The 22,841-nt window shown below is 38.8% G+C and overlaps 3 protein-coding genes across 4 annotated transcripts; 2 read left to right on the top strand and 1 right to left on the bottom strand.

Annotated features, from left to right (window-relative positions):
• The first annotated feature begins 294 nt into the window (after window positions 1–294).
• Window positions 295–6,877, top strand: acbd5a (acyl-CoA binding domain containing 5a). The gene is made up of 13 exons (XM_010767592.1): window positions 295–400; window positions 717–843; window positions 1,105–1,225; window positions 1,986–2,058; window positions 2,190–2,307; window positions 2,722–2,964; window positions 3,040–3,231; window positions 3,518–3,612; window positions 3,698–3,905; window positions 4,026–4,228; window positions 4,732–4,791; window positions 5,103–5,212; window positions 5,311–6,877. The coding sequence occupies exons 2-13, from the start codon at window positions 747–749 to the stop codon at window positions 5,321–5,323; spliced, it is 1,533 nt and encodes a 510-aa protein (XP_010765894.1). The 5' UTR covers window positions 295–400; window positions 717–746; the 3' UTR covers window positions 5,324–6,877.
• Window positions 6,878–7,337: 460 nt separating this feature from the next.
• mastl (microtubule associated serine/threonine kinase-like) lies at window positions 7,338–13,494 on the bottom strand. 2 transcript variants are annotated; one of them, XM_010767593.1, is made up of 13 exons: window positions 13,204–13,494; window positions 12,981–13,118; window positions 12,751–12,890; window positions 12,548–12,636; window positions 12,355–12,461; window positions 12,098–12,254; window positions 11,789–11,937; window positions 10,622–11,548; window positions 10,250–10,391; window positions 10,105–10,119; window positions 9,139–9,252; window positions 8,820–8,921; window positions 7,338–8,409 (listed from the first exon to the last, which is right to left on the bottom strand). In XM_010767593.1, exons 1-13 carry the CDS (start codon window positions 13,369–13,371, stop codon window positions 8,252–8,254), a joined length of 2,406 nt encoding a protein of 801 aa, XP_010765895.1. In that variant the 5' UTR covers window positions 13,372–13,494; the 3' UTR covers window positions 7,338–8,251. The 2 variants fall into 2 exon arrangements, with proteins under 2 accessions (XP_010765895.1, XP_010765896.1); XM_010767594.1 differs by lacking the exon at window positions 10,105–10,119.
• Window positions 13,495–13,903: 409 nt separating this feature from the next.
• Window positions 13,904–21,897, top strand: LOC104942381 (ATP-dependent zinc metalloprotease YME1L1). Its single transcript, XM_010767595.1, is given in 19 exon segments — window positions 13,904–14,130; window positions 14,721–14,840; window positions 15,528–15,696; window positions 15,867–15,968; window positions 16,085–16,194; window positions 16,278–16,422; window positions 16,601–16,684; window positions 17,483–17,656; window positions 17,792–17,820; window positions 17,822–17,945; window positions 18,033–18,165; window positions 18,251–18,313; window positions 18,431–18,543; window positions 18,947–19,102; window positions 19,227–19,378; window positions 19,467–19,593; window positions 19,944–20,017; window positions 20,810–20,896; window positions 20,997–21,897. Coding segments are annotated over 19 exon segments (2,151 nt in total). The 5' UTR covers window positions 13,904–14,094; the 3' UTR covers window positions 21,150–21,897.
• Window positions 21,898–22,841: the final 944 nt, after the last annotated feature.

Consider the following 22,841-nt stretch of genomic DNA (forward strand, 5'->3'; position numbering starts at 1 on the left):
TCACCCTTCCAACTGTAGAAAAAACATGGATCACGCTTAGGGAGTTGTGGTAAATGTAGTTCTACCGTAAACTGTTACTATGTGTATAGTTTATATTCTATAAAGATCACATTTAAATATTATACACTAACATGTCTTATTCTATAGCTGGAAATACTTTTCTTGTTTATTCAGTACATGGTTTATTTTTATCCAAAAGCCACTTTCATTTCTTAAAACCTGCTCCAAACGACATTTTCACGCAAAGGATTGTGGACCTAGTAGGAAATGTTGATATCTAGTAGAAGACTACAAGTACCAGACTGCATCTCTATCTGGAATTATACACTGTTGATGGCGTCTGGTCGAAGGCTAAAGACAGGTCGCCTTCTGACAAACAGATAGGCCGTTGACATTAACGGTACGTATCATCGGCTTAGAGCTTTTTCGTCGACAGTTTATAAGTAAATGTTGTATTTGTCACAAATATATAGGCAGTTTGACGTGTGTCGCATAGCTAATTGTGCGTCCTAGATACACAACCTCCTTCTATTTGTGGTCACACCAGACTGTAAATACAACAACTTGCCAGCTTAGCTAGTGACATTAGCATAACAAAAGTCTGGCTGTATGCAACAACTGTGATAAAGAGCTAGCATACATGTTATTGTGGAAGTCCGCTTGTAGCATATTAGTTCTCATATTTTAACGTATGTTTATTTACTGTCTTTCTGTAGGTTTTGTGTTGACAATCTCAGTTTCACACAATGGAGGTGGAGAGTGTGGAAGTGGAGGATGAGAGGCGTTTGACCCTCGTGAGGTTCGAGGCTGCATTAAAAGTGATTAAGAGTTTACCCCCGAATGGTAAGTGAACAAAACAGTCGATATTTACATCATTTAGTCTAGTTCATGGATTTAAAATAGGGTACAAACAGAATGGTGTCAGGCATAGTCTGGTGCAGTGCAACAGCTTGGTCTACTTTTGAGCTTGTGCGATTTAAAAGGCCTAATCCACTTTACTAACAATGTGCAGAGATTTGCTTTAGTGCCAGCAATCTAAAACCTATTGCAGGATACATGTTTAAGACACATTTTGTTTAATGAAATGTCCTTTATTTTCCCCAGGTCCCTTTCAGCCGTCCAATGATATGATGCTCAAGTTCTACAGTTATTATAAACAAGCCACTGTTGGTGCATGCAATATACCCCGACCTGGCTTCTGGGATGCAGTTGGCAAAGCAAAATGGTAAATATACTGTCAGTCAATTAGTTTTTAATGTTATTATCTTAATACGCATAGGTCATTACATTCTTTGAACAGTTTATGGGGAAAACATTAGTGTCTTACAATGTTCTCTGAATCTGCTGACATTTAATTCAGCATAAACCAGTGAGTGTTTGTGCACATTGCACAACATGTTGTTTTTGGCCCACTTTGACCTCACTGTGCAATACGATACAGTACAATTCTCTCCACTGGGGTTCAAAGGCTCTACTGATTCTCTCTCTTTAATCTCAAGTTGTGTTAGGGGATCTTTGGACTCTTGGAATGTAACCTCTTACCCACTAGCCTGCACAGTTTCTCTCATGGTCCCATCAGGGTGGGGATTTGCAAGTTTATCAAAAACTGTAAAAACGCTTGTTTTAAGGTGGAGTCTGAGAAATGTATTCTCAAAACCCATACAAATATCCCCTCCACATTCTTGCAATAATGTTGTGTGAAACTTTATTTGTATCCAATTTACCTAGCCAGGTCAAATGTGATTGGATTCTAATTGCAGACAATACCAATTTAAGGAATAACTTTTGTTACCAATGAATAGTTACATTTCAGTCGGCCTTTGAACCTCTGTCTAGACACATTAACCTTACATAAACTGAGCTTGTTTACCAAAAAAAAGCTGACACAGAAGTCTTCAAAGCAAATCTTCTGGCTGGCATAGATGCTTTACAGGTTATACTTGTTTAAGCTGTATAATAATGCTGTTTTTGATTTAATGTGATAGGGATGCGTGGAGCTCTCTTGAAGATATGTCAAAAGAAAAAGCAATGGCAGGCTACGTTGATGAAATGAAGCTGGTATGTTACTTTTCCTGACCATGTAACAATTGCATAATATAGTATATTAAAGTCAAACCTTTTATTGTTATTGTTTTGAGCTAAACATCACTGCCATTGACACTGCATTTGTTGCTGTATTTGATGCGTAGATCCTGGAAGGTATGCCCATGACAGATGAGGTGGAGGAGTTACTACGTGTCCTCGGCCCCTTCTATGAGCTGATTGACGATAGGAAAAAGATCACACAGATATCAGACCTGAGCATGGGTAGGTTTTTAATCACCACCTTTTACTTGGCGTGTCATACAGGGTCAATAACAGCATGTTAACCTTTTTATGATTTGCCTCTTTTTATATGCTCAGCCCGTTTGACACAGTTTGCTAGGCAAATGGATGGCAAGTATATTGCTGTGTAAATATTTGAGTCTGGTGATATAGTTTTAGTGAAATAGTATTTGTCTGGAGTTGTAGATTAGATGCTTTTGGTGGATTAGTGTTATAGAACATGGGTCTTATTACATTTACATAAACTACATGAGGGTTTTGCAAACATCCTTGGTCTAAGTGGTTACCTAATTTTGATTGAATTCTTCACGTTAATAACGTATTAGTAACCTTAACCTCAAAGGAAGCATTCCTTTGTGTTTATGGTATTGAAATGAAATCATTTCTTCTGCACAGGGTTTAGTTCAATGGTGAATGCAAAGCCATCGAAGAGCATCGCAAAGAGCATCGTCAGAACAATGAAGATGAATGGCAACCTGGAGACTCGTCCTGCCATGCTCAAGGCAAAGGAAGTGAAGGAAAAGTCAGAGGAAGAAACACAGGATGAAGAAGAGGAGGAGGAGGAAGAAGAGGAGGAAGAAGAAGAAGAGGAGGAGGAGGAGGAAGAGGAAGAAGAAGTGATAAAGGAGGTCAAAAAAGGTAACAACGTTATCAACACTGTCCAACAGTACTGTAAAAAAACATTTAGTTGACTTTTTGGGGGATTCATTTCAGACAAGAAATCAGCAGTTTCTCAACCAAAGAAGAAGAGTTCAACCAAGAGACACAAAGTGCCTCTTTCCAACGGTAAAGTGTCCAACGGGGTCACCCATCTGACCAATGGGAGTCATCCCAAGGCCGGTCTGAACGGTGTCCCCTCTCAGGAGGGCTCAGTCGCTGAGCTTCTGCTCAACGGTCACCACACAGGTGAGGAAAAAAAGCTATGACAGCATTCTGTTGTCTTTGAAATCTTGCTTTGTGTTTCTGAGGACTGTGCACCATGTGATCAATTCAACTGCTAAACAGAGCTGTGGCAACTCAGGGACTCTTAGCACTTTACACATCAGCTGCTCCTTTTAATGGACTCAATTATTGGATTAAATGGCAAAACTAAAATATAGTGAATGCTGCTTTCCTCCATGCCACTTAGTTACATTCCAGTATGAGTCTGAGCTTCTTTTCCCCCTCTTCTTGCCCTTTGTACTGATGTCAGATCCTTGTTTGGATGTGTCTGGTCCCAGTCAGCTGGCCAGTGACTCAGACAGCGAAGTCTACTGTGATTCTGTGGACCAGTTCGGACAGGAAGAGGCAAGGAGCACCTTAAAACTGTTTAGCACAGTGTTTGTAGCTACTTGGCTGTCATACATGAATATTTAATGTACATCTTCTCCAGAGCTCAGAGCATAATCAGTCTTTGGACGACCTGGATGAAGACGAGAACCACGTCTTGTCCCCGTTAGAGGAGCCCCAGGACGATGTTGACGGTGCACCAGAGGGCATCATGTGTGGAGGAGAAGATGGAGAGAACGGTGGAACAGTGTCGCAGAGACAGAGACTGAATGCAGACATGTCTAACAGCCCTTTGGTCAGAAGAGAAGGAGGTAAGGTTTTCTTAAAGAGGGCATTTATGTTCCACACAGCATTCAGAAGAAGGCAACTGTACATTTTTCTTTTTTTGGCTGTTTGCAAACATCAAGTCTAAGTCATTTCTGTGTTTTTAGGCTCCAGGTCTCCAGACCATGGCTCTGGATCTCTGATGCCCATGTATGGTGGTGGAGATGGGGACAGGGAGCGCTGGGGGGGAGCTGTCACACCCGGAGGAAGCCTGAATGAGCAGATAGTTGTCGTGTTGGCTAGACTGCAGGAGGACATGCAGAGCGTCTTGGACAGGCTGCACACCCTGGAGGCTCTGACTGCTAGCCAGGTCAGACCCCTCTGTCCTCTCATCATCTTAAGAAAAACATCTCTGTTAATTGTCTGGTCCTCTTTGAAAGGAATCTGAATACTTTTTAGGATTTGCCTGACAAAATAAGCTATATAAATATGTGAACTAGGAACCTGAACAATTATATTGGTATTGTTTTACTATCTTCTACCATTTTATAAACCTTTAACAACAACCATGTACTACTTCCTGTGCTTTTAAACGGCAGATAAAGTCTATAAATATCTCCCGGATGCGGCTATTTGAAACCATTAAGGGGCAGCTTCAGTCGATGCGTGTACATCAACCGCACTTTCAATTTAGAATCAACCATATAGAAAATCTTTCATTCTTCGTTCAAAACGTTTGAACTTTTTCATTGAACATTAAGGGGCAAAGTACCCCGTCTAAAAATAGCATAGATTAGGCTTAGATAAATAAAACCCTTTTACTTTGTTACTGTAGACATTCAGTTCTTTTATTTTTGATTCCTTACCCTGCAGGCAAGATCAATGTCTCTGTCTCCAACTTGTGGATCAACCCCGGTGAATAAGAAGAGTCGGGTAAGCAGTTTTAAAATACATTTTACTATATATATATATATATATATATATATATATATATATATATATATATATATATAATATTATATATATATATATATATATATATATATATATATATTTATATTATATATATTATATATATATATATATATATATATATATATATATTGTTTAAAAAAAGAAAATCACTTTTTACCAAAACTGTGTTTTAGCTTATTTGAAAGATGCATGATCATTAGTGGTAACCTAAATGATTTAAACATTTGAACTAATCCCAATTGGTATTAATGATTCATATTCCCCCCCAGAAACCATCCTGGTGGCCTTTCGACATTTCTCCGACCAGTTTGGCCTTTGCTGTTATTTGGCCCTTTGTTGTACAGTGGCTAATCCGCCTATACCTGCAAAGGAGGAGAAGGTATTATTTATTTTTTTAAAGAAAGTTATAATCTTCAATATTAAAATGTGTATTTGCTAAACCATATTTCACTTCTTAACTTTCTTATTCCCTTGTAGAAGAATCAACTAAAACCTGCTCTCACCCACGCACATAGAGGATACAGAGGAGTCCTCTAAATGTCTTTGGTTGGGTTGCTAATGGCTGTAACTCCCCCCTGCTTAGACCCACAGCCCAGTAATTTGCTCTTGCACTATGAAGAAGGAGCCTAGAGGGAGAGGAAGCCATCTCTCAAGTAGTGTGGATGTGGAATCAAATAGCAACATGAATGTAAGGAGTTGCAGCCTGTGATTGTACACGCTTTTTAAGATGATGCCACTGTACCAGATTATTTTTCTCTAAGAAATGGTTTGTGTTGAGAGGTGGAACTCATAGTCAACGTTTCCTGCTTGTTTATAAACCAACGACAGCAGCATCTCAATTATAGCTCTGGGGAAAATGATTAAGAGACCACTGCACATTTTTCTTCAATCACAATCTCTACATGTATGGCAGACATTCCATTCCAGTGTCTGTTGAATTCCAACACAGATAAATGTTGTCAGTAGTTTATAAAATAAACTCTATAAATAGTGAAACCAGAGAAACTGATGATTTTGCAGTGGTCAATACACATTTTTCCAGTGCTGTATTTCTATAACTAAGGCTGTGTTGCACATAAAATGGGCTTGATACTTCTTCTTCTTTTTTAAAACGTAGTGCTTGATGTGGTTAAACATTTTCACAATTCTGTCATTAGTTGCCCAGGCAATGCTGCTATAATAAAAATGTAATAATTGTAGTTCAGAAGGGAGGACTGAAAAAAGAAGTGTAAAAAGATATTGATATGTGAGATTTTTTTTAAATTCTGAGATTAAATTAATATTTATTGCTTTTAGAAAGTTACAATGAAGGTATTGCTCACCAGATTTCAGCTGTATAAATTAGTTTTACGTGGCCACTAAGTTGTATGTGTATGTTAGACAAGGTTATTAATATGTTTTCATCACCTGTCCTGCTGCATATCAATCTGTGCTTTGTCATATTACTTCAAATTGTTTTCCAAATCGATGAAGTGCCTCATCATCATTAAGGTACATTTATACTGTAGGTGGCATTATTGTTTCTTACATTGACAAATTGTAGCATAATTGTTGCTGTGCTGGACAAAATTATCACTAATCATAATACCTTAGCCTTTAGGTGATGAAAATGAGAATCTACATAGCTGTCCAATTATTAATGCATAATACTTATCACTGTTGTTTGACCTGTCAAGGTTTTCTATATTGTATCATTTTAATGCGTGTTGTAATATGTTTGTGCAAAGATTTTGTGAGTGATATGGTTAACATGTGTGCAAAGAAGTGAGATCTATGTAAATTCTATACAATAGCTGTACAGTTCAGATTAAAATGCAGTATTTTAATTGCATTCTCATGTATTATGGATATAGAATATTATATATAATTTACAAGTTTTGCATCTGCAATAGCACTTATCTTCCAGAGCCATTATGTTTTAATAAAGAAGTAATAGTTTATCTTTCTACTAAAATTGTGCTACGGTTTAATAGCCCCTCTGCCTGTGGACAGAGTGGTGTTTGCATGTGATAATCCAAGCCTCAAATAAAGTTTTCATAAACTATGTTGTTGTTTCCAGTATCTTTTGAAAGGAATTGGATGATATTTAGAGCTGTCTTTTCTAAAATTGGTGGGAAGACTGAAAACGATTCATATTGTACCGTAAAAATGTGCTACAGCTAGCAGAGCTTTAGCTTAGCTCAGCATAAACATGAAAAAGGTTAGCTTGACTGTCTTCAAACAGTAAAAAATTAGCACGACAGCATCTGGTTAAAAAAAGATTACCCACACTTAACCTCTGTAAAGCTTTAATTTGTCAATGTTAAACTTTGTATTGATTTAAAAAAAATGATATAGGCCTATATAGGCTATATAGCTTTGGGCGGAACCAACTAAGCATTGCTAGCTAACTGGCTGCTACTCTTGCATAACCAGACATATCTCAAAATTGCTTGAGAAAGGAGCTGCCAACTATATATTCATATTTTCCAAACAAAATTGAGATTCATATTTATTTTATTTAACTTTTGTTAAAACAAGCTATTTTTAGACAATATTTACACTTTTCCTTCAGGCACTAAACATAAGAGACAGCACAAATTACGTTATGTTACAAACAAGTTTTATTTGTACAAGATACAATTTGACAAGCAACTCGGAGCCTTGAACTTATCCTTAAAACTAGTAGTGTGGAATATGACCTGGTGAACACATCAAAACAACGAACAAAGATGACATAAAAGCAGAAAAAACTGTTCTGCTACAACATAAAGTAACCTGCTATGGTCTTAAAACAATGACACTGAACGTTATTAACACGATTTACATTTAAAATAGATTATTGATGAATATATTAGTATTTTTGAAGTGGTTTTGTATCCCTTAATGATAAATTCAGGCGACCCGACCACCCAGTCTGCCCAGAGCAAGAGAAAACATTACAATGATGAACAGTGCAGCAAAATAAATTGGGTGTTGGCACGGCAGTAGGTGACACATCTACATGAACTTGCTCATCTTGTATTTAATTTATATCACAACACAGCGATCAAAGCCTTTAATAGGGTAAAGCCAAAGCAAATACCACTCTGCTAGTATAATAACCTAATTTAAGAGAAATAATGGTAATACCAAGGTTTAAAACATGTTTACTTTCTACTCGTAAACTAACTACCGTAATCATTTACAGATATGGCTTTTTTCCTGGCTTTAACGACCAGTGATTGCAAATACCTCAAATGCTTTTTAAAATGTTACCACCTTGAACAGAGAAACTATCAGATTCTGATTCTGATTTTTGTATTTATAGTGGATCAGATTTTTGGGAAATTTCCACCATGAGATCAAGTGAATTCACAAACCCGCACAACATTCTGACTTCACTACTAGCCGCAATTTGTTGACAGCTACTTCAATAAAAACATAACTGTTACTAACTCTAGAGGCTGAAGCCGGACACGGCAATGTGCTGAGCGTTATTTCTTGCCTCAAAGTACGAGGTGTCGGTTTCGTCCTCTGGCTGCGGTATGAAAGGCATCGGCTGGTTTTGCTGGTTGTCCCAGTCCAAGCCCTCAAACAGCGGGTGAGGCTTGAGTTCTGGTGGATGTTCAGAAAAAAAGATGAGAACACTTCCGATTAAATTGTGTCATATCATTAGATTATTATTATTAAGGACATTGAAACTAAAAACAATATTAGCCTACAATTATGTAATAATTCCCTGGTTACAGCTGCTTGAAACAGTCTCATCCTTTCTTCTTTTTAAAGACATACATGTTTAACACAAATCAAAAAACCTTAGGACATAGATTAATAGTGTACTTATATTATATCAACATTTTTACTGCAAGGCTCAAAAAACAAAATCCTACAATCTGTGATTCACATGCGCTCTCGTAGTTAATGGAATTTCTCATATTTTTTTCAGATAGGTTCCCTGAAATCTAAGATCTGAGGACCAACATTGTTTTAAATTATGATTTCAAATATTGTAAAGCTGTTCTCACCCTTTAGACCAGCTCTTTTTGTCATGTCCATGGCTAGGAGAATTTCAATTGCATTTCTTGAGTTTACAGATAGTTCCTCCTCTTCCTCAGGCCAGAAAATATCTAAAATGATTGAGAGTGTTAAAAGAAGCAACAATTTTGAACAGGAAGGTGGTGGTGACAAAAGCAACTAAAGCATGTCCTTAACATCATATTGTAAACTAAAATTGTTATTTGTTAGGCATGTGGATCATCAAATACAGGCTGTGTGCGAGTTACATATTTGAAAGCATTTTGTGGTTTACGTTAGGATGTTTCTGTAAAAGAAAACCAAACCCACCTCTGTTGAGGATATTCTGGAAGACCAGATGAGGGGTATCATCATTGAAAGGTGGCACACCTGTGAGGAACTCAAAAAGACACACACCAAGCGCCCACCAATCCACCATGCAGTCTGGATAGAAGCAAAGAGAAGTCACATTTCATACAGCTGCTGGCATCAACATGTTTTCCCTTTGATTCAGTTAGAGTGCACCAATTGTACTGCAGTGGCATGAGCAGGGAATAAGTTAGGTTGAGGACAAAAGGACGTTCTGGTATGAACTAATTTTCTTTCAATCACCAACACGTAGCTTAAAATATCTGTAATTATCACCCACATCTAACACACATGAATATTGATGTGTGTCTGGGATTGTAGTTGTAACACAGTCTTTTGCAATGAATGAAAAGATTTGAGAATCCATCCCAATTATCTATTGAGTTGAGCTGTGAACACATCTTAACAGCTGATGAATAAATACTGCCACACAGAATCAATCATGTCATAGACTGACAGTTCATGAATCCAAATGTCAGCAATTATGTTACAATGGCATGGCGCGACTGACAGGAAATACTGCCCTCAGCTTGTTTACATTTGAATAAATAACAGCATATCCAATCAATACGTTATTATTAGATGACAATTTGCAGTGTGATGATTGACAAAAATAAAGCCAGTGATATAGCACATTGAATATATGCCACAATTTGCCCAAATATTAAACCTTGTTCCGTGTAACAATGGCGTTAGCTGAATGTTAAAAGACAATCCCATTTCTTTAGCCTTTTTAATCACACGTTTTAAATGCTTCCCCCTTGCCTCTGACCAGGCCCACAGTTTTTCCAACAATCCCACGGAAAGAAAGAGAACCAGTAGGGGAAGGACAAGGGGGAAGAATCAGCTCATTGCCTTTAGCTTATTAGCAGGCTGGGTGATCATGCAAGCTTACTTGCACAAACAGAAATATCACAATAAACTTACCACAGTGAAAAGTTCCTGAAACTCAAACAAGAGTGCTTGTCAAAAAGACTACCAAGTCAACCATCCAATGTCAATACAGTAAGACTGTTTTGGGCTATTTGTGTGTTGCTGTGTTACTTGGGGTTTTTTAATTTCCCAATCTTACCATGTGGTTTTCCCAAGAGAAGCTCCGGAGCCAAATAGTCAGGAGTTCCTAAAATGGGTAGACCCTCAACAGGCAGTGTCCCCCTCCTGACGCTCTTTGGGGTCCTGAAGGGGGTGTGAGAGGCTGACATGGGCTGAGGAGTCTGATGTGAGAAAATTATTTAAAAAAATTAATTAGAAAGCCTTAAATAAGTAACCTTTGTGTGGTTTATGTCATTTACAATGTATTTTAATACCACTCGACAGGTAAATCACCACAACTCTTAAACTCATTTAGGTCATTCCAAAAATATATCTTTTTTATTTTTACCCAAGATGTGCACAAAAGACTGCAGGTCTTAAACTTAGGACAGTGGCGAGTTCTACAACATACCTGACATAGAGAGCTGTTGGAACTGGGTCTTTTCTGCACTGGTGTTGCGTTGCAAGATGCAGAGGGATGGGAAGCAGTTGTGGATACCTCCATAGCATCAACAGAACCGATGCTTAACCGGGACACCTCCGACATGTTGGAGCGGTCGATGGAGCTACAGTAGCTACGGAACGCGACAATATTTCTCGGCTTGAGGAATGAGGAGGACTTTGTGTCACCATCAGGGAGCCGGTTAAGGAAGGAGCCTGTCCGGACAAAGTTTCCAAGTGTGGGTGTTCCCATAGCAACAGCAGATGGAGTTTGTGGGAGTGATTCAGCCATGGGTGAATCTTTATGTTCCTCTTGCTCATCAGATGATGCTGAATTGTTGTATTTGGCAAACTTTCTTGTCTTGAGAGACGCACAGCTTTGCATAGTGAGAGACGTTTCATGCATAGAGGCATCAGAATCAAGGCTCAAGCTCCTGCAAATGTCACTGTTCCCGGTAAGGGGTGATGCGAAAGGCGACAGGTCTTTGGGTCCGTCTTCAAACACGTCCTCTGTTGGCTCCTCTAGTTCACTTATCAGACTTTTAGCGAGGGGACTGGAGCGTGTTGGGATCCGCTCTTCATCTAACCCAATCTCCTCAGTGGAGGCCAAGAAGTTACTGATTTGGATGTTGGGAAATGTTCGAGTCAGGCCAGTGTGAGGCCTTGCCGGTTCTTCTGGAATCTTGTAGCATCTCTTATAGGCCGTGTTACTTTTCTTGGCTTGAATCTCCAACGTCTCAGGGCTTCTCTCAATTTCCGAGAATGTTCTCTTTACGGACGAGGCTGATGGACACAAATCATCCAGAACGGGTTTTTTTGTCGGCACACAGTCCTGTTTGGGCCCTTCGGATTCAGAAGGCAACTTCCCCTTCTGCTCGTTGGTGTATTCATTTTCCTTCTAAATAAAATATAAAAAGAAACGGTCACAATAATAAGGCATATTTTAATGAATCCCCACATTTCAGCACCAGCTGTTGTATAATACTACAAACATTAAACTCAATAAGCCAAAATATCTGTAACCATTTCAAACTAAATCATAATTTGAAATTAAACAAACTGGTGGTGACAAAAATGTTCGGGACACCCATGTTTAATAGACTGTAAATGACATACAGTCAGGTTAACAATCACTGACCTCATCACACTCCCACATTGGAGAGATGGCCCCTTCAGTGTCGGTGGTGCTGCCTGCACTCATCGTCTCAAACCTCTTCCTGGTCTTCAGCAGGGTGGGGGTCAGATATTTAGCCAGGTTGTGAGGATTAAACACAACATTGTTGGATCCTATGGAGAAATAACAGATAAAGCAACTGTTAAATTGGATTTTCTTTGCCAAGAGCTCACGAGGAAGGTACCCTTTAACATTCCTTGCATTCCACAATGTTAATGAAAAGGGTGGGAAATAGCCAAGATGTGTATCTCTTTGATATGTACCATGACATACCTGTTTTCCAAGGGTATCCAGCCGGTGACTGCTTCTCTTTTTTCTTCAGCAAGGGAGAACCAAGAGAGTTTTTTTTCCTTCTAACTTTGCCGCAGGACATTGGACTTGACGCAGCAGAGGCGCTGCAGTGACGCTTTCCTTCTGCTGCAGGTGAATTCTGTGTTTGATACAAAATGATAGAGGAATCATTATTGAACTTCAAAGTATTAAGAGCTATTAGAGAATTTCTCCACGCAAAGTCATATTAATCCACTTACAAATCCAAGTGAGCTGATTAAGGAGAGCACCTGACCCGGGGTGCGGAAGTAATCTTGTTTTGGTTTAGCCAAGGATGGAGTAGTAAGGATATCCAAAATACTCAGCTCTGAAAAGATTAAATAAAAAGGAAATATCATACCATTACACTTTGTGATCAATTTGTTCAAATGTTAAGGGAATGGGACTACATACCTCTGTCAAGCTTGACTTTAGAAAGGCCGAAGTCTGTCAGCTTAACATGTCCTTTGTTAGATATAAGCATGTTGTCTGGCTTCAAGTCCCTAAAAAGTTGTAAATCAGGTAAGTGTCCAAGTCATACAACAAGTCTTATCAAAAGACTACTCACTCAGTGTTATTAACATTAAACAATAAATAAAGAAATCGCATCACAGTACCTGTGGATTATACCATGACGGTGGAGGTAGTCCAAAGCCAATGCAACCTCTGAAATGTATTTTACAGACGTATCCTGGTCGAAATACCCATAATGGAGTAGCAGAGATTTGACATCTCCACCAATGAGATATTCCATGACCTGAAAGCAACATAAAAAGAAAGCATTATCTTAGGCACTCACTATTAATGTGTTTTTGCAAGTGTCATTATTTTTGCCTTTGGGTGTTACCAGAAAGATATTGGTGGCAGTCTGAAAGGAGTAGTACAGTTGAACCACGAAGGGGCTTTTGCTCAAAGCAAGTGCAGCTCTCTCTGCCTTCATCTGGCCCGTCATATTTTTAACAACCATATCTGCTTTCTTCATCACCTAAAGAGAACAATTACATTTAAAACATTTAAATAAATAAGTATCTTTTTGATTATTCAAATCGTTGACAACCAAACCAACTAACTTTTATGGCATATAATCGCGGATTTGACTTCTTCCGAGCGAGGTAAACCTTGCCAAAAGCACCGCGGCTGATTGGTTTCAACACGATGAAATCCTCGATTGAAGTCGGTTTAGCTTTATCCACCATTTTCTCATTGGTACTGGAATCGTGCTTTCCTTCTACGTCCATTTTCCAAATGAAGACTCAAGCTGTGTGTCTCCAACAGTCAGCTAGCTCGGAGTAAACACTTACATATCAAGAAAAACAACATCAGGTTTGTTTTGAAATTTTGAATTCACTGCTCTTTCGCGGGGTCCTCGGACGTCCGTTCAATTTAGTTGTACAGGTTACTGCCTATATGTAAAGCATGACATGTTATTGACATGTTATTGACATGTTATTGATATGACTAGAAAGACGTATTATGTATTAACGCTCTCTGTCAAATTGCTAAACGTTTAACATTTTCTGAAAATAAGATACCTAATAATTTAATTTTGATCAGGCAGTAACGAATGTGTGTGAACAACACAGAGAGAATACAAAATACAAATATTTAATGACAGCCTAGTCTAATTTCTGTACCTATAATATGCAAATAAAGTTATATGTTTCTCATTTACTGTTTATTTCTGATAACATTGCGGTTTGAGGTCCACATTGGGGTCCACACCAATGACGCAAGCTGCACCCGGTAGTAATTCAACTTGACGTAATATTGTAGTCCAGTCAACTGACCTCAGATGCCGAAGAATCCATTTGCTGTTGTTAGCTAAGCTGCTGAAAGTTGTGTAACAAGAAAAAACAAAAGGACACTGCTGCTGGGAGGACTCGCTTATTTAAGTTGTTTAGAGGGCCTCCCCCTCCACGTCAAATCCCGAAATCCTATTTGTGAATTGTCACTCTGCAAATATGTTTTCACTCTCAGCGTCGTTTCAGCCCCAGCAGGTAAGCCGTGGATAGCATTTTATTTTAGCTAGCTAATGTGTGCTATTCTGTCAACGTATTGCTAACTTAATGTCATTAAGCTATCAAGTCAGAGTTGCCTGTACAGGATTTTCCTGGGATGTATAGGAATAAGAAGCGGGGTCTGTCGGTGTTTATGTCCTGTGTTTTGTAACGTTCAATGACAACCTAGCTCAGCTAACGTTAGCATTAACAAAGCGACGGTAATAATCAGCCTCTGCTTTTGTCACGCTGTATGCGTACGTGCAGTTTTGCTTATGACTGTACCATCTTATATGTATGGGAACTGCTCGGTTGTAATAAAGTCGAAGGGAGCTAACTTCATTTTCAAACAGTTGAGGTTATATAACTGTCACACATCTGACGTAGGCGAGCCATACTGCTCTGTGATTGGCAACGAGCAGTGTGGAGTCAGCCTTAATAACACTGATGTAATTGTCCTGACCCAATGCCCTGTATGGAAGTTTCACAACAAAATCTAGTAAACCTTTAAACATCAACTTATTTTTGTGTTTAGCCTATATAGTAAGGTCATTACATCGTGTTTTTTTCTCTGTTTATGTATTTGCTAGATGATAGTGCCCCTCAGCCAGCTCATCAATGCCCTCCACTCGCTGAAGACCTCAGCCACAGCTTCAATCCAGACCCTGCAACAAGGCTTCATTCCAGAGCACAGTTCCTATCTGAAAGAGGTGAGATGGGCATCCCAGATTAAAGATATGATTCCCTGAAGGGACTGTACATAATCATCAATGACTTTTGTCTGAACTTGTATGTTACACATGTATTTCATTTTACTTAGTTGGTAACCCTGAACCAGACATACAAATAATACTGAACATTGTCTATGTTGGATACACTGTAGTAAACACTAGATCTTTAGCTATTAACACCCTGCAATCACCTTTGTGAGTGAGAAAGAACCCTCTTTTCTTGAGGTTTACATTTTGATTAAACACATCAACCACAGTGAATCTCTCATGGTTCAACTTTAAATATTGTTTGAATCATTTATCCCAAAGGTTTCCCTACAGAAAAAAACATAGAAAAACAAGGTGAAGCAGTGATGTGGAAAGATAGTCGTCCTGCGTCCCTGACAAACTGGAAGGACGCTGTTAACACACCATCAAAATGTACTGCAGGCATACCCTATTTATTACCTTGTAGTCAGAGGGTTGTTTACCTATATGTGTAGTACCTGCAACCTTGATCGTCTATTTAATGTTCAAAACATTTTTTCAAATTCCTAAGTCATGACTTGCGTTCATTTCTGTCTCTAAATAATGATTGTGATAGTAAGTAATGTTTAAAGATGTTGCCAAACCTACGTAATGATAGTATTAAGAAGATAACCTACTTTTGCTTCCCCGTATTTACAGCCCAGTGTGAGTCTGAGGGACCTCGGCCTGTCAGAGATCAGGGGAAGTCAGCTGGATGAGCTGCTCAGCAGGTTGCTGCCTATTCCCGCACCAGAAGAACCTCCCGTTGTCCCCTCAGCATGGAGGTCGAGCCACGTTTCTGCAGACAGCTTCTTTCAAAACAAACATGGTAAGCAGTTCAGAGCGATGAGCCTTCACACCCTTATTGTTTTCTAAGAATATCTTACTTGATGGAAAGGTTTCGTATCTCAAAAATGTGTAACTCAAGAAACAAATTACGCACATTTCTCAATATATCTTTAAATATGAACAACCCTTTGTTTACTTTTTGTCTGACAGGGTTCTCACACAGGACGCTGGGGGTCTTTGGCTCCCCAATATTCCACAGACAGCACCACAGTCCTTTAAAAGCAGCTTGCTCAGAGCTACAATTCTTGCCTGGTAAGAAACTGACTTTAAATACGTAACCTGCGGTGTGAAAGTTATCAATGTGCATGAATGAGTTGACATTTGAAGGGGAGTGTTTAACTTGGCTTTCAATATGTCTCTATTTTTAGTATTGGTCCAGAGTCGGGGCTTCAAGACTTTTAGACCAAAGACCAGGCGAACAGAGTCTAGTTATGACGGTCCGGTGGAATCTGAGCCCTACACACCAGCTTTCATGAAGGTAAGCCAATACGGGGTTGATTTTGAAGTTTAATAAGCCACATGTTCTTTTCCCAACCAACTCTTTTCCTGTTTGCCTTACAGGGATTGCTTCAGCGGGAAAAAGGACCAGAATCACTGGACGAAGTGCTGAAGCAGAAGAACCTTCCAGAGAACCAGCAGGAAGCTTTCAAGACGGGTTTCAGTGAGGGCTTCATGAGATCTCAGGCCTTCACTCAGAGAACACAAGGCATGTGGCTCACTTACTTAGCTATCAGGCACTACACTAGTAAATAACAAAGATAAGCAACCTTGTATAATATTAAGATAACACCACATTTCCTTTGAGTGGCAGTGCTGAGTTAAGTTGCAGGGAGACCTTACGATTTACATAAACATCTTTATAAGTGTCTTTGCTCTGTTTACAGACTCGCTGAGGAGAACCAGGTTGATCCTTTTGGCCCTGCTTCTCGTTGGGATTTATGGCTTGTCGAGGTCCCCGTTTCTCTCGGGTAAAGGCTCCTTTTCTGATGCTGGTTTGTTTCAGTTCTTATTCTCTCCAATGCTTACACTCAAAACCCTACAAGCACACTGTGAATTAGGGCTGCTCAATTATTCGTCTTCTAATCGCGATTACGATTATGGCTGGCAACAATTACGAAAACAACGTAATAGAAATAAAACGATAATTTTTTTATTATTATGACTTTTTTTTTTTTATTAATACTTTTTTTTTTTTTTATTCTACTTAAAGTTCAGGGTAATCAACTGTTAAAAACATACTGTTCAAAATGTTTTTCTCCAATAAATGGATCTTTTCAAAATCAATGAATAATCGCATTTAATAATCGCAACTACAATTATTGACCCAAATAATCGAGATTATGATTTTTGCCATAATCGAGCAGCCCTACTGTGAATACAACACTTCTTGTTCATCTCCCAAAAGATGGAATGGAATAGTTTCACTTGAGCCTATTTTAATCTTAAATATGTTCAAAATTGTCCCTATTTTAAGTTAATACCTTAGAGTGTGGCTAATAAGAGATACCATTCCTCCTTTAGTTTGCATGTAGGGTTGGACTTATGATTCTGCTGCATTCAACAGTTACACTAAATTACAGCTATGTATATCTTTATACAAGAATGCTAAAACTTTTCTAATAGTAGGGAATAATGCATGTCAAAAGGAGCGTAGATTTGCATCATAAATGTGCGGCAGTTGGCATATTGTCGTTCGTTGTAAAACACTGTAAATAAGTTTTTTCCGGTGTTACTGTTCTAACCAGTTGTTCGTTTTTTTCTCACAGTGAGGTTCCGCACCACATCTGGTCTTGACTCTGCAGTCGACCCCGTCCAGGTGAAGAATGTGACATTTGAGCATGTCAAAGGAGTGGAGGAGGCCAAGAATGAATTACAAGAAGTTGTGGAGTTTCTCAAGAACCCCCAGAAGTTCACCGTTCTGGGTGGAAAGCTGCCGAAAGGTATTTTAAAATGTCTCCGGATCTTTCATTTCCTCATTTTTTTGTTGTCCAGGAAATGAGTGCACAGTGTGGCAATAGGTCTTTTCGTTGACATGCTGTTATTTAAAACGTATCATCCCTCTGTCATCCTCTCAGGGATCCTCCTTATTGGTCCTCCTGGCACCGGGAAAGACTCTGTTAGCGCGCGCTGTCGCTGGAGAGGCTGATGTTCCTTTCTACTACGCCTCCGGGTCCGAGTTTGATGAGATGTTCGTGGGGGTCGGTGCGAGTCGTATCAGGAACCTCTTCAGTAAGTTTGCTGGATTTGGAGTTAATGGACGAGTATCCAGTTGAGGATTTATCGAAACAAACTACAATCTGTCTTTGTGGTTTGCAGAAGAGGCAAAAGCAAATGCTCCCTGTGTCATCTTCATCGATGAGTTGGACAGCGTTGGAGGAAAGAGGATCGAGTCTCCGATGCATCCTTATTCGAGACAAACCATCAACCAGCTGCTGGCTGAAATGGATGGGTCAGTTTTCTGCCTTTGACATTAAACAGACTTAGTGTGAAAACAAATGTTGCATTTTGAACTCTTAATGTTTTTTATTGTACAGGTTCAAACCAAATGAAGGTGTGATCGTTGTTGGTGCTACAAACTTTGCAGAAGCTTTGGATAGGTATGTTTACAATTCATTGTTTCACATAAGCTCTAATTTGCCTTAAGCTTATTTAAAATTGAAATTAGGGATCAATCTACTATGTTTATTAACTAATATTTCTTTACTGCTTCCCAGCGCTCTGATAAGGCCAGGAAGATTTGACATGCAGGTGACGGTCCCTCGCCCCGACGTGAAAGGACGCACGGAAATTCTCAACTGGTACTTCTCCAAGATCAAAGTGGACCCTGGTAGGTCTTAATGTTACATTTAATGGTACTTTCTTTAAATTAATATCTCAGCAATCAAATCTTTCAGGATATCTTTCTTACTGCACTCTTTATTTGTCATCCTTATACATTTTTTGGCAATTCAGAAACTAATTGAAATTGGAAACTTTTCTTTTTACGAACCAACATTCTCTTTTCAACCAATACCAGAAAAGAAAAGTGGCAACTTCTCTTATATTATTGACAAACCCTGCACATTTTGCAAGTATTAGCCTTCCTTATCAACTGAGATCGCAAAGCATTCCGAGCGGTACACCTGTGAGAATACCTCTGTTTTCCATTTCTATGAAGGACCCCGTTGTCTCTTGAACACTGATCACCTTTTTATAAAGAAGGCATTTCCTATTGTGTTGCTCTGTTCCAGCCGTGGAAGCAGGAATCATTGCCAGGGGGACCGTGGGATTCACCGGGGCCGAGCTGGAGAACCTGGTGAACCAGGCCGCCCTGAAGGCAGCCGTGGACGAGAAAGAGATGGTCACAATGAAAGATCTGGAATTCGCTAAGGACAAGATCCTCATGGGTGAGTACACACGGTGTTTAAATCTCCTCTGGAACCCTGACATCACATGAGACAGATTACATCGATCTAAGATAGGAAAAATATAGAAAAGCTGAATGGAATTTTTGTAATCCTTTAAAACCAGGCCCTGAGAGGAGGAGTGTTGACATCGACAAGAAGAATAAGACCATCACAGCCTACCATGAGTCCGGCCATGCTATTGTAGCCTATTACACCAAAGACGCAATGCCCATCAATAAAGCCACCATCATGCCCAGAGGCCCAACTCTTGGCCATGTAAGCTTTTCCAATGTACCTAATAAGTGCTGTTTTTGTCTCATTAAACCTAAAGCTCAACATAGTGTCTTTTGTCTCTGTCCTTTAGGTGTCCATGCTCCCAGAGGATGACCGCTGGAGTGAGACCAGAGCCCAGCTGCTGGCTCAGATGGATGTGAGCATGGGGGGCCGAGTAGCAGAGGAGCTCATCTTCGGAGATGACAACATCACTACTGGTGCGGGAGAGATACGTTTAGTTGTTGCCTGGGTGTTATGTGCAATCAGCATCAGAAATGATGTTTAAGAGAATATGTTTCAACCTCACTGTAACCACAATATGTATAGTTTCTTAATACAGTCTGTGTGAGCTCAAATGTACCTTGACAGATCGGTATTATAATAATAAATACAGAATTTCACTTTTAGCAATTTGTATTTTAGCTGTGATGAAACAGTCTTTTTTTATAATTTGACATCCACACTCAAGTACTCCATTGCCATATTATAGTTAATGTCTGATTGTATTATCTGTGTGCTGTGTTACTACACAATAGTTTGATTATTTGTATCTTTATGTGTATTTTAGGAGCCTCCAGTGACTTTGATGGAGCGACCAAAATAGCCAAAATGATGGTGACCAGGTTCGGCATGAGTGACAAGGTAACAGTTTAATTTGTTTGGTTGATTAGGGCAGGGGTCCCCAACCCCTGGTCCGTGGACCGGTACCGGGCCGCAGAGGTGTTAATAATAATAATCTCTTTTCCGATTATCCGTAAATCATACAAACAAAACCAAAACGTTGATTTATCTGTTTTCCCGTTTTGGTTTAAAAACTGAATAACGTCGTTTTTTTGGTTTTCCGAAAAACCAAAAAACGACACTGGTTCTTTTTTAAACGTTTTTAATATGTTTTTGATGCATATTGTTCTAGTATTTGTTCAGACTGTTACATACAATTAGCCTCTGTTGCTACCTGCTGGTGGTGAGTAAATATTAAAATCATTTAAAATTGACAACCGGTGCGCGATTTTTTTAATGTATCTGCCGGTCCTTGGCACAATAAAGGTTGGGAACCCCTGGATTAGGAGACATTTTAATACTTTCCATTAACATATATGACACAAATAAATACTCAATAGTGCCGTTTTGTGGATTTTATTGCTTTGGTTCTTGAAGTGTTTTTATAGTGTATACAAACAATAAAGCGGTAGCACAAATTTCAATTTTTATTCCGAAGATGTTGATTCCAGCTGTTCTTCAGAGACCGGGAGAATGGTTTATTGTTACGTTACAATGAAAACCTTCAGTCCTCTTGACAACATATAATTACTCCTAAAGCAAAAAAAGTCTTTCATTCTGGAGTCCTGGGAAAAAGCTTCGTAGCGTATAATGATGCATGAGGAAGTCTATTGTTCTCTCGTCTCAAGGAAGTCATTTGTGTTTTTGTTGCAGCTTGGGGTGATGACCTACAAGGACGTGACCAAGCAGAGCCCCGAGACACAAGCAGCCATCGAACAGGAAGTCAGGGCGTTACTGCTTGTGAGTTTTCTACAGCATTGACTTTATTTGTCAGATATGTTTAATAATGTATCCGTTTCTTAATCCATTTCTTTTTCACCTGTCTTCCTATTGGATCCAGGACTCTTACGCACGTGCTAAATCCCTCCTGAAGACGTACAGTGAGGAGCACAAGAAGCTAGCGGACGCCCTGCTAGCACATGAGACTCTGGATGCCAAAGAGATCAAGATGTTGCTTGAGGACAAATCACTAGACCTCCCGATACCTCAGTAGATATTTTAGAATCTTGTATTGTGTATATATGAAGCTGTGCAATTGCGCACTGGCCTTTTGGAGGCCTTGTATTTCATTTGTTTGAATCGTTCTTATTATAGATGTGAAGATCTTTCACCCCTTATACATTTTTATTTTATCTTCATTTCTCTTGCTTTTCCTGTAGAGAAGACTTTTGGTTTCACAGCCATTTTTTAAGAAATCACAGTTTAATTGGATGAAATTAAAAATGTGTTCTCCACGTGTTTGTCCACAGGTTTCGTCAAGGGCTTATCGTCCTCAACTCCCAAGACAAAAGGCATCATTTTATACAAATTTGGTAACATTACGAGGTTATAGAGCAAATTAAATTGACAAAGGTCATGGTGCGATGAATGCTTTCATGTATGTCTATGTCTCAAATACATTTGTACAGACAAGTCAACACCATAGAACCTTAAAAGACCTCAATCTAGAATGTACCAAGGTACAGTTGATTATGCTGTTCATAATAGAGTTCAATCTCTAGATTATGTCTTTCAGTCGCATCTATTTTGTTTATTTATTTAAGTGCCCAAAAGTTGTGTTCTCTTTTTCTGAAATTAGTAATAGTCCCTTGCGTGATTCGATGCTCACGTGTAGCTGATATAGGATGGGAACTGTGTATATATATACTCTCAGCGTGTAAAAGGATTGCTTTGTGCTTCTGTTTGTTCTTTTAGACAAAGGCTTTCTTGAAGCTCAAATAAAGGTTACCCTTACTCATGAATTTGGTGTTCAGTACATGACTCAAGTGATGACATGACTAGGAAATGTGTAACGTGTAAGTAACTGTTTCTATGTTTAATAGTCTTTAGCATTCCTTGGAAGATAAATAACTCCAATACTTATTATTTTTTACTATGGGTACATTCTTTGGTACAATATTATTTAGTCACCTATTTAAAACACAATTGATTCCTAATGTTTACATGTTTTTTTGAACCCTCTGCTTTTGTAACTACAGCATATTTAAAATAGTTTTTTTTTATGAACTGAATTCCATTGTAAAGTAAAAATGGGAATATTTGGATTTGGTTCAATGGATGCAGAGCAACACAGAAACATAGGGCTGGATAGTTCATTCCATTGCATGGCTTCTGTAGAAATATTCCTAAATGGATGAAGAGAAATGCGAGGCTTGACTTTGATTGAAGATTCTGAATACTTTTGTAAATGTGATATCATTTAAATGTATCTGCAAATGATTCCTCTTTCTCATCACGGGGGTGCTAAACACTTTCAGGATAAGGCTCCAACATAACAAAATGTCCAAAAAATGAAGGCAAATATTTTCAGAATCAGAAGCGGTTTTATTAACAAGTAGGTTTGGTATGTGTGGTGCATACAAAGACATGGAAAGAAAAATATGTAGCAAAATAAAAATAAATGGACTCTTATGAAAGCTTTTTACAAGAACTATTTGAAGACTATTATAACAAATTAACAATATTTGCATATGACAAATACTATATAGGCTACTGTATGTAAAGTGGAGAGCTGTGCTGATTTGAAAGAGGTAGTGTGGAGAAGAAATGTGCAAAGGAATAACAATTGAAAAAGTAGCAAGATAATGTTTGCGTGATGTGATGTGCGTTAGTGTAATGCATAACACTTTACTGGGGTTTATTATATCAGTTTGACCAGTTGTAGGCTATTATAATAATTACTGTT

This window comes from Notothenia coriiceps, unplaced genomic scaffold (genome assembly GCF_000735185.1).
Source record: "Notothenia coriiceps isolate Sejong01 unplaced genomic scaffold, NC01 NC01_scaffold00004486, whole genome shotgun sequence".
NCBI classification, from domain to species: Eukaryota; Metazoa; Chordata; class Actinopteri; order Perciformes; family Nototheniidae; genus Notothenia; species Notothenia coriiceps.